This window comes from Oncorhynchus nerka, linkage group LG18 (genome assembly GCF_034236695.1).
Source record: "Oncorhynchus nerka isolate Pitt River linkage group LG18, Oner_Uvic_2.0, whole genome shotgun sequence".
Lineage (NCBI taxonomy): Eukaryota > Metazoa > Chordata > Actinopteri > Salmoniformes > Salmonidae > Oncorhynchus > Oncorhynchus nerka.
This window is the reverse complement of record NC_088413.1, coordinates 20,073,390-20,087,996: the sequence shown is the minus strand read 5'-3', so window position 1 is coordinate 20,087,996 and position 14,607 is coordinate 20,073,390. Positions and strand designations below refer to the sequence as shown.

The 14,607-nt window shown below is 40.1% G+C and overlaps 1 protein-coding gene across 2 annotated transcripts; it reads right to left on the bottom strand.

Moving 5' to 3' along the window:
- Positions 1-900: 900 nt before the first annotated feature.
- LOC135561800 (CD209 antigen-like protein C) lies at positions 901-12,402 on the bottom strand. 2 transcript variants are annotated; one of them, XR_010459656.1, is made up of 9 exons: positions 11,819-12,402; positions 9,562-9,662; positions 9,117-9,250; positions 3,583-5,214; positions 3,329-3,427; positions 2,979-3,150; positions 2,700-2,845; positions 1,859-1,959; positions 901-1,274 (listed from the first exon to the last, which is right to left on the bottom strand). XR_010459656.1 is itself a non-coding variant. In XM_065003666.1 (6 exons), exons 1-6 carry the CDS (start codon positions 3,734-3,736, stop codon positions 1,127-1,129), a joined length of 888 nt encoding a protein of 295 aa, XP_064859738.1. In that variant the 5' UTR covers positions 3,737-4,358; the 3' UTR covers positions 901-1,126. The 2 variants fall into 2 exon arrangements, 1 of the variants encoding a protein (XP_064859738.1); XM_065003666.1 differs by lacking the exons at positions 9,117-9,250; positions 9,562-9,662; positions 11,819-12,402 and having other exon boundaries at positions 2,979-3,218; positions 3,583-4,358.
- Between the last annotated feature and the right edge of the window lie 2,205 nt (positions 12,403-14,607).

Genomic DNA, 14,607 nt, shown 5'->3' with positions numbered 1-14,607 from the left:
GATAATACAAAAATGTTTACAAGTTTGAAAACTTGCGTGTGTAGTTGTGTGAGTGTGAGACATTGTTACAGTGGTTATTGTTAAACCATTTTCTGCAGAACAATATAAATTATTCCATGTCTCTACATGGTCATCTTTTCCAGAGTACATCTCTACACAGTCCTCCTGCCCAGGGAACGGGAATTGCTATTTGTGATGATGGACAGGACACTGTCATACCAGGAAGATATAGATCATAGAGGGGAAGTGGAGAACAAAGACTAGTTGTTAACATATATTAAATATCATATGTAATAGCCCCAAGATGATTCAGGGAGTTTCCAGAACTCCTCCTTCCTTTCACCTTTCTGCTGATTTGGACCCTCTGTTTACTCCCAAATATACATCAACATGTTCAGGAGGTCCAGGACTACAAACATCGGTCATTATAATGTCCAGACAATAGATGTGAGACTACAAACTGTTCCAAGTGGATATTGAGGATGGGAAGTCTTAACCAGTGAGGATGAGATGTTGAGTGACATCTGTTTTGAACGACTGAAAATATCCACTTCACTCTTTTGGGACCCTTATAAGGGAATATCAGTCAAATATGAGCATTTGATATTGTATGTGACTTGACAACAAAGACTGACGGTCAAAGATGACTTAGTAACATCCTTTGATATCTCTACTACACTCATTGGTTGGTGATACAGTCACCTCCTATACAGTGTATGTAATGGTGGTTTGGTACTGTTGAGAATGTCATCACCAGGCCTAAATTGGAGCATGTAAATGTCTGCAGAATACATTTGAATTGAACATGTTTTGTATGCACAAAGTCAAATGTACTAACTTCCTGTTGACTCTGATGATATGTCAAATATAACTACTGGTACACAGGAAGCTACAAACAGGAAATAAGTAGGACTTTTATTAATATGATACAACAAACTAATAAAACAATAGGTGCATTTGAATGCGTGTGTGTACCTGCATGTATGTGTGTGTGCGTGTGTGTGTGAAAATGTGTGTAAGTGTGATAGAGAGAGTGTGTGTGTGTGAGAGAGAGAGAGAGAGAATGAAGAATAAAGTTGTGTACACTAAACTGCTGTATGTGTTATGGTACGTTGTCATGGTGATGTTAAAACACTTTCTCACAAATCCAGTTGAGTTTCCTGTCACATGACATGTCATTCCATGCCTTAAGTGGAGTCCAATCTGTATGTATCTCAACACAGTCCTCCTCCCCAGTAGGATCTTTACTATCAGGCTGCTTGTCATTCCAGTACCTACAGGGTTAAAAACCATCAGATATCATGGTTAATACTAGTACCTACAGGGTTCAAAACAGTCAGATATCACGGTTAATACCAGTACCTACAGGGTTAAAAACCGTGAGATATCACAGTTAGAACATTACAATCCTAAATAATGTACATTATAATATACATAACTAAAGATATCTTTGTTGACTGCTATAATCAACGATAATAACCTGTATAGAAACATTTTCATTGGAGCATTATTGCGAGAATAGTTATCATGTTAGGGGTATATACGGAGGCAAAGTCAGGTGCAGGAGATCAGAGTGTAGTAAACAGGCACACTTTAATTCCGGTCCAAAAAGAACAGCACATAAAAACATAAACGTGCCAAAAAAACAGAGGATAACACAAGTATGGCGCCTGACAATATCCACATAACAATAAACAATTACACACAAAGACATGGAGGAGAACAGAGAACTAAATACATGCAGTGTGATTATGGAATGAAAACCAGGTGTGTATGGAACAAGACAAAACAAATGGACATATGAGAAATGGAGCGGCGCTGGCTAGAAAGCCCATTGTCGTGACATAACATCTCTTACTCTGTGGTCAGTGGTGTTCCATCCACCCATTTCCAGGTCTCCTCTGTCTCTCTGTCAGTCAGACCAATCCAGACTCTCTTCTTGAAGTTGAAGAGAAACTCCTATGGTTGAGAAAGATACAATATACACTGCGTTGAGTAAGCTCCAAAAGTTTTGGGACACTGACACATTTTTTGTTGTTTTGGCTCTGTACTTCAGCACTTCGGAAATTAAATTATACCGTAATGGTTAAAGTGCGGACCGGACCGTCAGCTTTCAGTTTCGGGTTTTTTCATCCATATCGAGTGAACCGTTTACTGTTTGTACATCGTCCCCCATTGTAGGGGACCAAAAGTATTACGACAAATTCACTTATATGTGTATTAAAGTAGTATTTGGTCCCATATTCCTAGCACGCAATGACTACATCTAGTTTATGACTACAAACATGTTGGATGAATTTGCTTTTATTTTTTTTTGTGTTTCAGATTATTTTGTGCCCAATAGAAATTAATGGTTCATAATGTATTGTGTCGATTTGGAGCAACGTTACATGTAAATAAGTATATATTATGTTTTATAAACACTTCCACATAAATGTGGAAGCTACCATGACTACGGATAGTGCTGAATGAATTGTCAGTAATGATGAGTGAGAAAGTTATCCCATAAACTTAAAGCTGTCAGTCTGCCTCATAGACATTGCATATTTCCAAATCCAAAGTGCTGGAGCACAAAGCCCCACCAAAAAACATTTGTCAAAGTCCCAATACTTTTGAAGCTCATTGTTTGACCATATCTACCCCGACAGACCTATATCCCCCCTCCCCCCTCAACCTTCTCTTTCGTGCTCTCCTCTCACCTGTTCCTCTTTGCTGTTTATGATCACCAGGTATGTTCCTCTCTCCAGACAGTCCTGTCTGCTCTTCTCCCAGGTTTTCTTCTCAGTAGAGATGAAGTAACAACTGCATTCAAACTTCTTCCATCCGTATGAACAACATGTTCTTTCTGTTTGATGACACAACACTGATACAATGTGATACAATACAATAAACATCACATTTTATTTTCCATGAGTCACTGGATCTCAATGAAAAATGTACTTTATAATAAATAAAGGTATGAAAACCAGCTCACTGACCACAAAGCAAATTCTGAAGCCTGTCTCTCTCTTCAGTCAGGTTGTTGTATCTGGTCTGTAGCTGGTCTCTCTCATCAGTCAGGTTGTTGTATCTGGTCTGTAACTGGTCTCTCTCTTCAGTCAGGTTGTTGTATTTGGTCTGTAGCTGGTCTCTCTCTGCAGTTGTGTTAGTCTTATAAAGGGAACAACTCTGTGACAAGATGTTCCTTTTATCCTCAGAATCTTTGATGACTCTGTTATCTACAAAGTATAAAGACATAGTTACTAGGTAAAACATCATTTAAATAGGCTTAGTAACCAGCACCTCTATATAACTGGGTGATAAGCAATGAACTTGGACACAAACTCACAGTAGACAGACAGGCCTATGATCCCAGCCAGTAGAACACACAGCAGCCCCAGAAACACTGCAGCAACTAGGAAGGGTCTCTTCCCTGAGCTATCAGGCTCTGAGGATACATACAATATACTGTTATGTTTTGTGTGTGTGTGTGTGTCTGTGTGTCTGTCTGTGTGTGCGTGTGTGCTTGTGCGTGTGCCTGTGCCTGTGTCTGTGTCTGTGTGTGTGTGTGTGCGTGTGCGTGTGTGTGTATGTGTGTGTCACCTGAGTGCTGGTCTCCTGGTCCATTATTAGGAGCAGTGTCCTCTGTCTCTTCTCTCTTGGTGCTGGTCTCACCGTCTCTCAGGGTGTCTGCACTGACGTAGATATCCACAATCCTCTCCTCCATCTCACCTCTGTCAAACGTGACCTTGTTCATATCTGGCTAAGCATAGATGACCTCTCCAACAACTTACTGTGTTTTCTGTCTATATACAGATTCTGGTAATATAGTTGCCCCTGTGTCTGTTTCTTTACTGTACCTGTCTCTGCTCTGAGTCTTTGACTAACTGTTTATGACTTCATCCAGAGAATAAAAGGGAAATGTCAAAAGAGGAAGGTGATGAAATAGTAACATTGTGGTTAAGGTAAGGACATTTTCTTCTCCTGTTCATGTTGTGTGTAATGTACTGACCTCATGTTGTCTAATGTCCTTTTTTTATGCATTACTTTACCAGGTAAGTTGACTGAGAACACGTTCTCATTTACAGCAACGACCTGGGGAATAGTTACAGGGGAGAGGAGGGGGATGAATGAGCCAATTGTTAACTGGGTGACGGTTCAAGGGCCAGATTGGGAATTTAGCCAGGACACCGGGGTTAACACCCCTACTCTTACGATAAGTGCCATGGGATCTTTAATGACCTCAGAGAGTCAGGACACCCGTTTAAAGTCCCATCCGAAAGACGGCACCCTACACAGGGCCGCCCTGGGGCATTTCTTTTTTTAGACCAGAGGAAAGAGTGCCTCCTACTGGCCCTCCAACAGCACTTCCAGCAGCATCTGGTCTCCCATCCAGGTACTGACCAGGACCAACCCTGCTTAGCTTCAGAAGCAAACCAGCAGTGGTATGCAGGGTGGTATGCTGCTGGCCACATGTTGTGTCTAATGTACTGGAAATCTGCCAGAATATATGCAGTTAGGATGACCATGTGTTTCACAATTTTTCCTGTTCTGTCAAGTATTCAAAATGTAATGAGTACTTTAGTTTTTTTTACCACCTTTATTTAACCAGGTCGGCCAGTTGAGAACAAGTTCTCATTTACAACTGCAACCTGGCCAAGATAAAGCAAAGCAGTCCGACACAAACAACACAGAGTTGCATGTGGGATAAACAAACGTACAGTCAATAACACAATAGAAATACATACAGTATGTGTAAATGTAGTAAGATTAGGGAGGTAAAGGCAATAAAGAGTCCAGAGTGGCGAAATATTTACAATTTAGCATTAACACTGGAGTGATAGATGTGCAGAAGATGAATGTGCAAGTTGTCAGGGAAAATGTATATAGTAAAAAGTATTGAAGTGAAGTAAAAGTTGTCAAAAATATAAATAGTAAAGGACAGATACCCCCCCCAAAAAAATTACTCTAAAGTATTTTTTCTTAAGTACTTTACGCCACTGCTCATTACTGTAAGTCGCTCTGTTAAATGATGAAATTGGAGCGAGAGAGAGACAGGAGGAGGAGGTTGTGTGCACTAGGCTGCTGTATGTGTCACAGTATGTTGTCATGGTGATGTTCAACCACTTTCTCACAAATCCAGTGAAGATTCTCCTCGCATGTTTCTGTGTTCTCTCAGCATAGTCCTCCTCTCCAGCAGGACCCAGATTATTGCATTTGGATAGATACCTGTACCTAGATGGTTAACAACACAGAGAACCAGCGAGTCAGACACTGTGGAAACATGCTTGATAAGTACAGTGCTTTCAGAAAATATTCACACTCCTTGACCTATTCCACATTTAGTTTTGTTACAGTCTGAATTAAAATGGATTAAATGGATTATTTGTCTCACCCATCTACACACAATACCCCATTATAACAAATTGAAAACATGTTTTAAAAATGTTTGCACATGTATTGAAAATTAAATGCAAAATAAAAAAATAAGTGTTCATACCACTGAGTCAATACTTTGTAGAAGCAACTTTCATTACAGCTGTGAGTCTCTTAGAGCTTTCTACACATAGATTGTGCAATATTTGCCCATTTTTTAAGATTTATTTTTAAATTCAAGCTCTGTCAAGTTGATTGTTGATCATTGCTAAAGAGACATTTTCAAGTCTTTCCATAGATTATCAAGCCAATTTAAGTCAAAACTGTAACAAGGCCACTCAGGAACATTCAGTGTTGTCTTGGTCAAACTGTGTTTTAGCTTATTGTCCTGCTGAAAGGTGGTCTCCCTTCCTCAGTAAATGGTCTCTCTCACTCTATTAACTGGTATCCGTTCCTCAGTAACTGGTGTCTCTCCCTCAGTAACTGGTATCTCTCCCTCAGTAACTGGTATCTCTCCTTCAGAAACTGGTCTCTCTCCCTCAGTAACTGATCTCTCCCTCAGTAACTGGTCTCTCTCCCTCAGTAACTGGTCTCTCTGCCTCAGTAACTGGTCTCTCTCCTTCAGTAATAGGTCTCTCTGCCTCAGTAACTATGGCCTATTTATTGCCTTACCACCTCACGCCATTTCCACACACTGTATATAGACTTTCTTTTTCTATTGTGTTATTGACTGTACGCCTGTTTATTCCATGTGTAACTATGTGTTATTGTTTGTGTCCCTCTGCTTTGCTTTATCTTGTCCAGGTCACAGTTGTAAATGAGAACATGTTCTCAACTAGCTTACCTGGTTAAATACAGGTGAAATTTTTTTTTAAATAAAAAACTGGTCTCTCTCCTTCAGTAACTGGTCTCTCTGCCTCTGTACCTTGTCTCTCTCCCTCAGTAACTTGTCTCTCTGCCTCAGTAACTGGTCTCTCTCACTCTAATTGCTCTCTGTCCCTCAGTAACTGGTCTCTCTCACTCTTAAACTGGTATCTGTTCCTCAGTAACTAGCCTCTCTCCTTCAGAAACTGGTCTCTCCCCTCAGTAGGTTGATCTCTCCCTCAGTAACTGGTCTCTCTCCCTCAGTAACTGGTCTCTCTCCCTCAGTAACTGGTCTCTCTCCTTCAGTAATAGGTCTCTCTGCCTCAGTAACTATGGCCTATTTATTGCCTTACCACCTCACGCCATTTCCACACACTGTATATAGACTTTCTTTTTTCTATTGTGTTATTGACTGTACGCCTGTTTATTCCATGTGTAACTATGTGTTGTTGTTTGTGTCCCTCTGCTTTGCTTTATCTTGTCCAGGTCACAGTTGTAAATGAGAACATGTTCTCAACTAGCTTACCTGGTTAAATACAGGTGAACATTTTTTTTAAATATAAAACTGGTCTCTCTCCTGCAGTAACTGATCTCTCCCTCAGTAACTGGTCTCTCTCCCTCAGTAACTGGTCTCTCTCCCTCAGTAACTGGTCTTTCTCCTTCAGTAAATGGTATCTCTGCATCAGTAACTGGTCTCTCTCCCTCTGTACCTTGTCTCTCTCCCCCAGTAACCAGTCTCTCTGCCTCAATAACTGGTCTCTCTCACTCAAATTGGTCTCTGTCCCTCAGTAACTGGTCTCTGCCTCTGCAACTGTTCCCCTCACTCTTTAACTGTTCTCCCTCACTATTTAACTGTTCTCCCTCACTCTTTAACTGGTCTCTATCCCTCAGTAACTGGTCTTTCTCACTCAGTAACTGATCTCTCTCCCTCAGTAACTGGTCTCTCTCACTCTGTAACTGGTCTCTCTCACTCTGTAACTGGTCCATCTCACTCTGTAACTGGTCTCCACTTTAACTGGTCTCTCTCCCTCTGTAACTGGTCTCTCTCCCTCTGTAACTGGTCTCTCTCCCTCTGTAACTGGTCAATCTCCCTCTAACTGGTCTCTCTCATTCTGTAACTGGTCTCTCTCATTCTGTAACTGGTCTCTCTCATTCTGTAACTGATCACTCTACCATTCTGTAACTGGTCACTCTCATTCTGTAACTGGTCTCTCTCCTTCAGTAACTGGTCTCTCTCCCACAGTAGCTAATCTTTCTCCTTCAGTAGCTTTCTCTCTGCCTCAGTAACTGGTTTCAATTTTTCAGAGCTGGTCTTCTGCCTTAGTAGCTGGTCTCTCTGCCTTAGTAGCTGGTTTCTCTCCTCATTAGCTGGTCTCCCTGCCTCAGTAACTGGTCTCTTCCTTAGTAAATGGTCTTCTGCTTCAGTAACGGTTCTCTCTCGAATCTGTAACGGGTCTCTCTACGTCATTAACTGGTGTCTCTCCCTCTGTAACTGGTGTCTCTCCCTCTGTAACTGGTCTCTCTCCCTCTGTACCTTGTCTCTCTGCCTCTGTAACTGGTCTCTCTCCCTCTGTACCTTGTCTCTCTCCCTCTGTACCTTGTCTCTCTCCCTCTGTACCTGGTCTCTCTCCTTCTGTAACTGGTCTCTCTCCCTCTGTACCTTGTCTCTCTCCCTCTGTAACTGGTCTCTCTCCTTCAGTAACTGGTCTCTCTCCTTCAGTAACTGGTCTCTCTCTTTAAGTAACTGGTCTCTCTCCTTCAGTAACTGGTTTCTCTCTTTCAGTAACTGGTCTCTCTCTTTCAGTAACTGGTCTCTCTCCTTCAGTAACTTGTCTCTCTGCCTCTTTAACTGGTCTCTCTCACTCTTTAACTGGTATCTGATCCTTATTAACTGGTCTCCCTCATTTATTAAATGGTCTATGTCCTTCAGTTGTTTGTGTCCTCTGCTTTGTCTTATCTCAGTAACTGGTCTCTCTCCCTCAGTAACTGGTGGCCAAATGGCATCCCATTTCCCTATGTAGTGCACTATATGGAGAATAGGGTGCCATTAAGGACACACAGGTCTGTTTCTTATTGGTGGATAGAGCTGTGACACATCCTGTCACTTGCTGTGGTTCACAGACAGAACAGAGAGGGAGAGGGTGGAAACCCCATTAGACACCATGATGAGTGTGTAGCAGACAGGTCCTCTGGTGCTTGGTGTTGCCATTGGTCACCTACATGTTGTCCCTTGTACAGTGAAGGTTGTGAGTCATTCTCACCTTTCATTAGCATTGTTTTAGTTTGTGTGTGAGTGTGCCCTCTCAGTATTCAATCTCATTCAATCAGGAAGCTGGTATACCTGGTTAAAGACAACTGTTCCTTTTTTTATTCAAAAGTGACTTTGTTATTCATATCATTAAAGTGATAAGCATTGGTTAATAATTGGTCCCAATTTTCTTTTACTAAGCATAAGTCTATGGCAAATCACATGACATGTTTCTACTAAAAATAAAGAAGAATCATTTTCTAGAGTACAGTATGTCTACATTCTCTCCTCTAAATCTAAACACAACTATTAAGTGTCTTATTTTTCTATCTTTCTCTTTATTTTCTTCTTCCTCCTTTATGGCTCTCTGACACTAAGACTTTATCTCCTCTCCTCCTTTCAACCCTATTAGAGGAGAGGGACCAAGGTCAGTCCCCTACGATTCTGTTCTTCAATGTGTTTTGAGACAGTCTGTCATACCACTATTTCACTTCTATGGTGAGTTCATCTCTCACTTTAACCACTAGGTGGAATCATCACCTAACCATTCAGGACCTTATCCAACCATTAGAGGGAGAGAGAGAGAAAGGGAGAGAGAGAAAGGGGGAGAGAGAGAAAGACTGTTTGTTACTGTGGATTATTGTTACACCTCTTTCTCACAGATCCAGTTGAGATTTGTGCCACATTTGTCATCATTCCATGTGTTTACAGGGTCATCTTGTCCATTGTATACCTCAATAGTCCTCTTGCCCACTATCATCGGGCTGTCCTGTCCTCCAGTACCTAAACAACACAGAGAACCACACAGTCAGACACTGTGGTACAAACATCCTTCTCAATTATACACATAGTCTTGTGTTTTTACAGTTTTAAAGAAACACTGTAAGATGATCATAAAAGTAGCAAGAATCGGCCATCAACACATTTAGTTGACCTTTTCATATGTAAATATTACCTGGTTTCTAAAATACATCTATAGTTCTCAATGAATGACATTAATGAGTCGAAACATACAGTTTTATGAACATGATTGGAAGCAAAATATATTTGTTTTTTGTCTCCATTTCACCTGGTAAAATGGCCAAATCTCTCACCCTGTGATCAGTGATGTGACGTCCACCCACTTCCAGGGCCCCTCAGTAACAGAGTCAGTCAGACCAATCCAGGCTCTCATGTGGAGGTTGAAGACAAATGTCTGTTGTCGAGAAAGATAAAGCTTATGTCACAATTGGTATATTTATAAAATAATGCACACACATTAGTGTACTGATGAAAAGTATACTTGTTCCACCTCTCTCTCTCTCTCTCCTCTCTCTCAGCAAAGGTGAAAACATTGAGACACTTAGCCATTATCTCTATACTCATAAACCCATTGATATATAGTTATTGTTGATTTTACTTCTAATTTATCAGTTTAAATCTCAAAAAGCTTTGACTGAATATGGCCTTTCTCTGTAGTCAGGTTGTTGTATCTGGTCTGTAGCTGGTCTCTCTGTTCATTCAGGTTGTTGTATCTGGTCTGTAGCTGGTCTCTATCTTTAGTCATGTTGTTGTATCTGGTCTGTAGCTGGTCTCTTTCTTCAGTTGTGTTGATCTTATTAAGAGAAAACTCTGTGACACGTTGTTCCTTTTATCCTCAGAATCTTTGTCTCTGTTATCTACAAAGTATAAACACATAGTTACTAGGTAAAACACAAGTTAAATAGGCTTAGTAGCCTGTACTTCTTACAACTAGGTGATAAGCAATGAACTTAGACACAAACTCACAGTAGACCGACAGGCCTATGATCCCAGCTAGTAGAACACACACAGCCCCAGAAACACTGCAGCAACTAGGAAGGTTCTCTTCCCTGAGCAATCAAGCTCTGTGACACATACAAGAGACATTTATGTCTCAGGGTGTCTGCGCTGACGTAGATATCCACAATCCTCTCCTCCATCTCACCTCTGTCAAACTTGACCTTCTTGTTCATATCTGGCTCAGCATAGATGACCTTTGACATCTTTAAGAATGCCTGGGTCTTTCTTTCTATGTAGGTCTACTATACATTAAGTCTCTGCTTCTAGTGATATCTCTGCCTCTGATTCATCTGTGTGTCTCTATCTGTGTGAAGACTGTAGGTGTTAACTCCATAGGGAAGTATCATAAATATGACACGGGTAATTGTAGCTATACTAATACAAAAAATAGAACAAGTTTGCATACTTTTGCTTGTGTGCATGTGTATGGGTATGTGTGTGTGTGTGTGTGTGTGAGAGATTGTTGCAGTGGTTATTGTTAAACCATTTTCTGCAGCACAATATAAACCATTCCATGTCTCTACATGGTCATCTTGTCCAGAGTATATCTCAACACAGTCCTCCTGTCCAGGGAACCTGACTTGCTATTTGTGATGATTGACGGGACACTATCAAACCAGGAAGATATAGATCATAGAGGGGAAGTGGAGAACAAAGACTAGTTGTTAACATATATTAAATATCATATGTAACAGTCCCAAGATAATTCAGGGAGTTTCATGGTCGGTTGTTATACAACCCGGGATTGAACACTGCTGCGCCACTCAGCCCCCCAATTTAGCAGACGCTCTTCTCTAGAGTGACTTACAAAAGCAATTAGGTTTAATTGCCTTGCTCAAGGCCACACCAACAGATATTTTTTACGTAGTCGGCTCGGGATTTCCAACCAGCAACCTTTCGGTTACTGGCCTAGCGATCTTAACTACCAGAAGTCCTGCCGCCCTCTCTCTTCATGAACCTGATTGGTCGAGGAGATTTTGAGTGACAGCTGGTTGAATGACTGAGAAGATTCACTTCACTTCCCTCTTTTGGGACCCATATGGGGGAACAACAATCAAATATGAGCATTTGATATTGTGCTTATAAGTTTTTTATTTTATTTTACTAGGCAAGTCAGTTAAGAAGAAATTCTTATTTTCAATGACGGCCTAGGAACAGTGGGTTAACTGCCTGTTCAGGGGCAGAACAACAGATTTGTACCTTGTCAGCTGGGGGATTCGAACGTGCAACCTTTCGGTTACTAGTCCAACTAGAGTCCAACGCTCTAACCACTAGGCTACCCTGCCGCCCCATGTAACTTGACAACAACGACTTACTGTCAAAGATAATTAGGAAAACACAGCAGCCCCAGATACACTGCAGCAACTCCAGAGGGTCTCTTCCACCACTGAACATGTACTGAATAACACATTATTAAAGCTAAATCTTTGGTAATGTACTTTACTGTATCATCCAGGAATGGGACACAAAAAGGTCTAGTACTACCAGGTAATCTCCACTGTATTATGTATAACATTATGTGTGTGTGTGTGTGTGTTCGTGCAATCTTACCTGAAGCAACAACTCCATCTCTTGGACTGGACTTGAAGGCTCTTAGGTTGGAATATAATTGGCCATCAATGTCTGTGTTCTTCATTGCATCAGGCTGATCGTCATTAAATCCATCTGGGATTTCATAGACTCCCTCTGACATCTTAACACACTGCTGATAAAATACAGTAACTTCTACATCTAATCTCAACTCTAATATACATCTGTCCTGTGTCTTCTCCCTACACTGTCCTGGGTCTTCTCCCTACACTGTCCTGGGTCTGTGTGACTTTAGGTAGTGAAACTCTTTGTCAGTCATCCGCAGTGGATGATAAATTGTGAAATCAACACAACACAGGCCACCACATGACTCCCACCAGTCTTAGTATGATAATATAATACATGATATGACTCCCACCAGCCTTAGTGTGATAATATAATACATGATATGACTCCCACCAGCCTTAGTGTGACAATATAATACATGATATGACTCCCACCAGCCTTAGTGTGACAATATAATACATGATATGACTCCCACCAGTCTTAGTGTGACAATATAATACATGATATGACTCCCACCAGCCTTAGTGTGATAATATAATACATGATATGACTCCCACCAGCCTTAGTGTGATAATATAATACATGATATGACTCCCACCAGTCTTAGTGTGACAATATAATACATGATATGACTCCCACCAGTCTTAGTTTGATAATATAATACATGATATGACTCCCACCAGCCTTAGTGTGATAATATAATATATGATATGACTCCCACCAGCCTTAGTTTGATAATATAATACATGATATGACTCCCACCAGTCTTAGTTTGATAATATAATACATGATATGACTCCCACCAGTCTTAGTTTGATAATATAATACATGATATGACTCCCACCAGTCTTAGTATGATAATATAATACATGATATGACTCCCACCAGCCTTAGTGTGATAATATAATACATGATATGACTCCCACCAGCCTTAGTGTGATAATATAATACAAGATATGACTCCCACCAGCCTTAGTGTGATAATATAATACATGATATGACTCCCACCAGTCTTAGTGTGATAATATAATACATGATATGACTCCCACCAGTCTGAGTTCGATAATATAATACATGATATGACTCCCACCAGTCTTAGTGTAATAATATAATACATGATATGACTCCCACCAGTCTGAGTTTGATAATATAATACATGATATGACTCCCACCAGCCTTAGTGTGATAATAACATACATTATGACTCCCACCAGTCTTAGTGTGATAATATAATACATGATATGACTCCCACCAGCCTTAGTGTGATAATATAATACATGATATGACTCCCACCAGTCTTAGTTTGATAATATACTACATGATATGACTCCCACCAGCCTTAGTGTGATAATATAATACATGATATGACTCCCACCAGTCTTAGTGTGATAATATAATACATGATATGACTCCCACCAGTCTTAGTGTGATAATATAATACATGATATGACTCCCACCAGTCTTAGTGTGATAATATAATACATGATATGACTCCCACCAGCCTTAGTGTGATCATATAATACATTATATGACTCCCACCAGTCTTAGTGTGATAATATAATACATGATATGACTCCCACCAGTCTTAGTGTGATAATATAATACATGATATGACTCCCACCAGTCTTAGTGTGATAATATAATACATGATATGACTCCCACCAGCCTTAGTGTGATAATATACTATATGATATGACTCCCACCAGCCTTAGTGTGATAATATACTATATGATATGACTCCCACCAGTCTTAGTGTGATAATATAATACATGATATGACTCCCACCAGCCTTAGTGTGATAATATAATACATGATATGACTCCCACCAGTCTTAGTGTGATAATATAATACATGATATGACTCCCACCAGTCTGAGTTCGATAATATAATACATGATATGACTCCCACCAGTCTTAGTGTAATAATATAATACATGATATGACTCCCACCAGTCTGAGTTTGATAATATAATACATGATATGACTCCCACCAGCCTTAGTGTGATAATAACATACATTATGACTCCCACCAGTCTTAGTGTGATAATATAATACATGATATGACTCCCACCAGCCTTAGTGTGATAATATAATACATGATATGACTCCCACCAGTCTTAGTTTGATAATATACTACATGATATGACTCCCACCAGCCTTAGTGTGATAATATAATACATGATATGACTCCCACCAGTCTTAGTGTGATAATATAATACATGATATGACTCCCACCAGTCTTAGTGTGATAATATAATACATGATATGACTCCCACCAGTCTTAGTGTGATAATATAATACATGATATGACTCCCACCAGCCTTAGTGTGATCATATAATACATTATATGACTCCCACCAGTCTTAGTGTGATAATATAATACATGATATGAGTCTTAGTGTGATAATATAATACATGATATGACTCCCACCAGTCTTAGTGTGATAATATAATACATGATATGACTCCCACCAGTCTTAGTGTGATAATATAATACATGATATGACTCCCACCAGTCTTAGTGTGATAATATAATACATGATATGACTCCCACCAGCCTTAGTGTGATAATATACTATATGATATGACTCCCACCAGTCTTAGTGTGATAATATAATACATGATATGACTCCCACCAGCCTTAGTGTGATAATATAATACATGATATGACTCCCACCAGTCTTAGTGTGATAATATAATACATGATATGACTCCACCAGTCTTAGTTTGATAATATAATACATG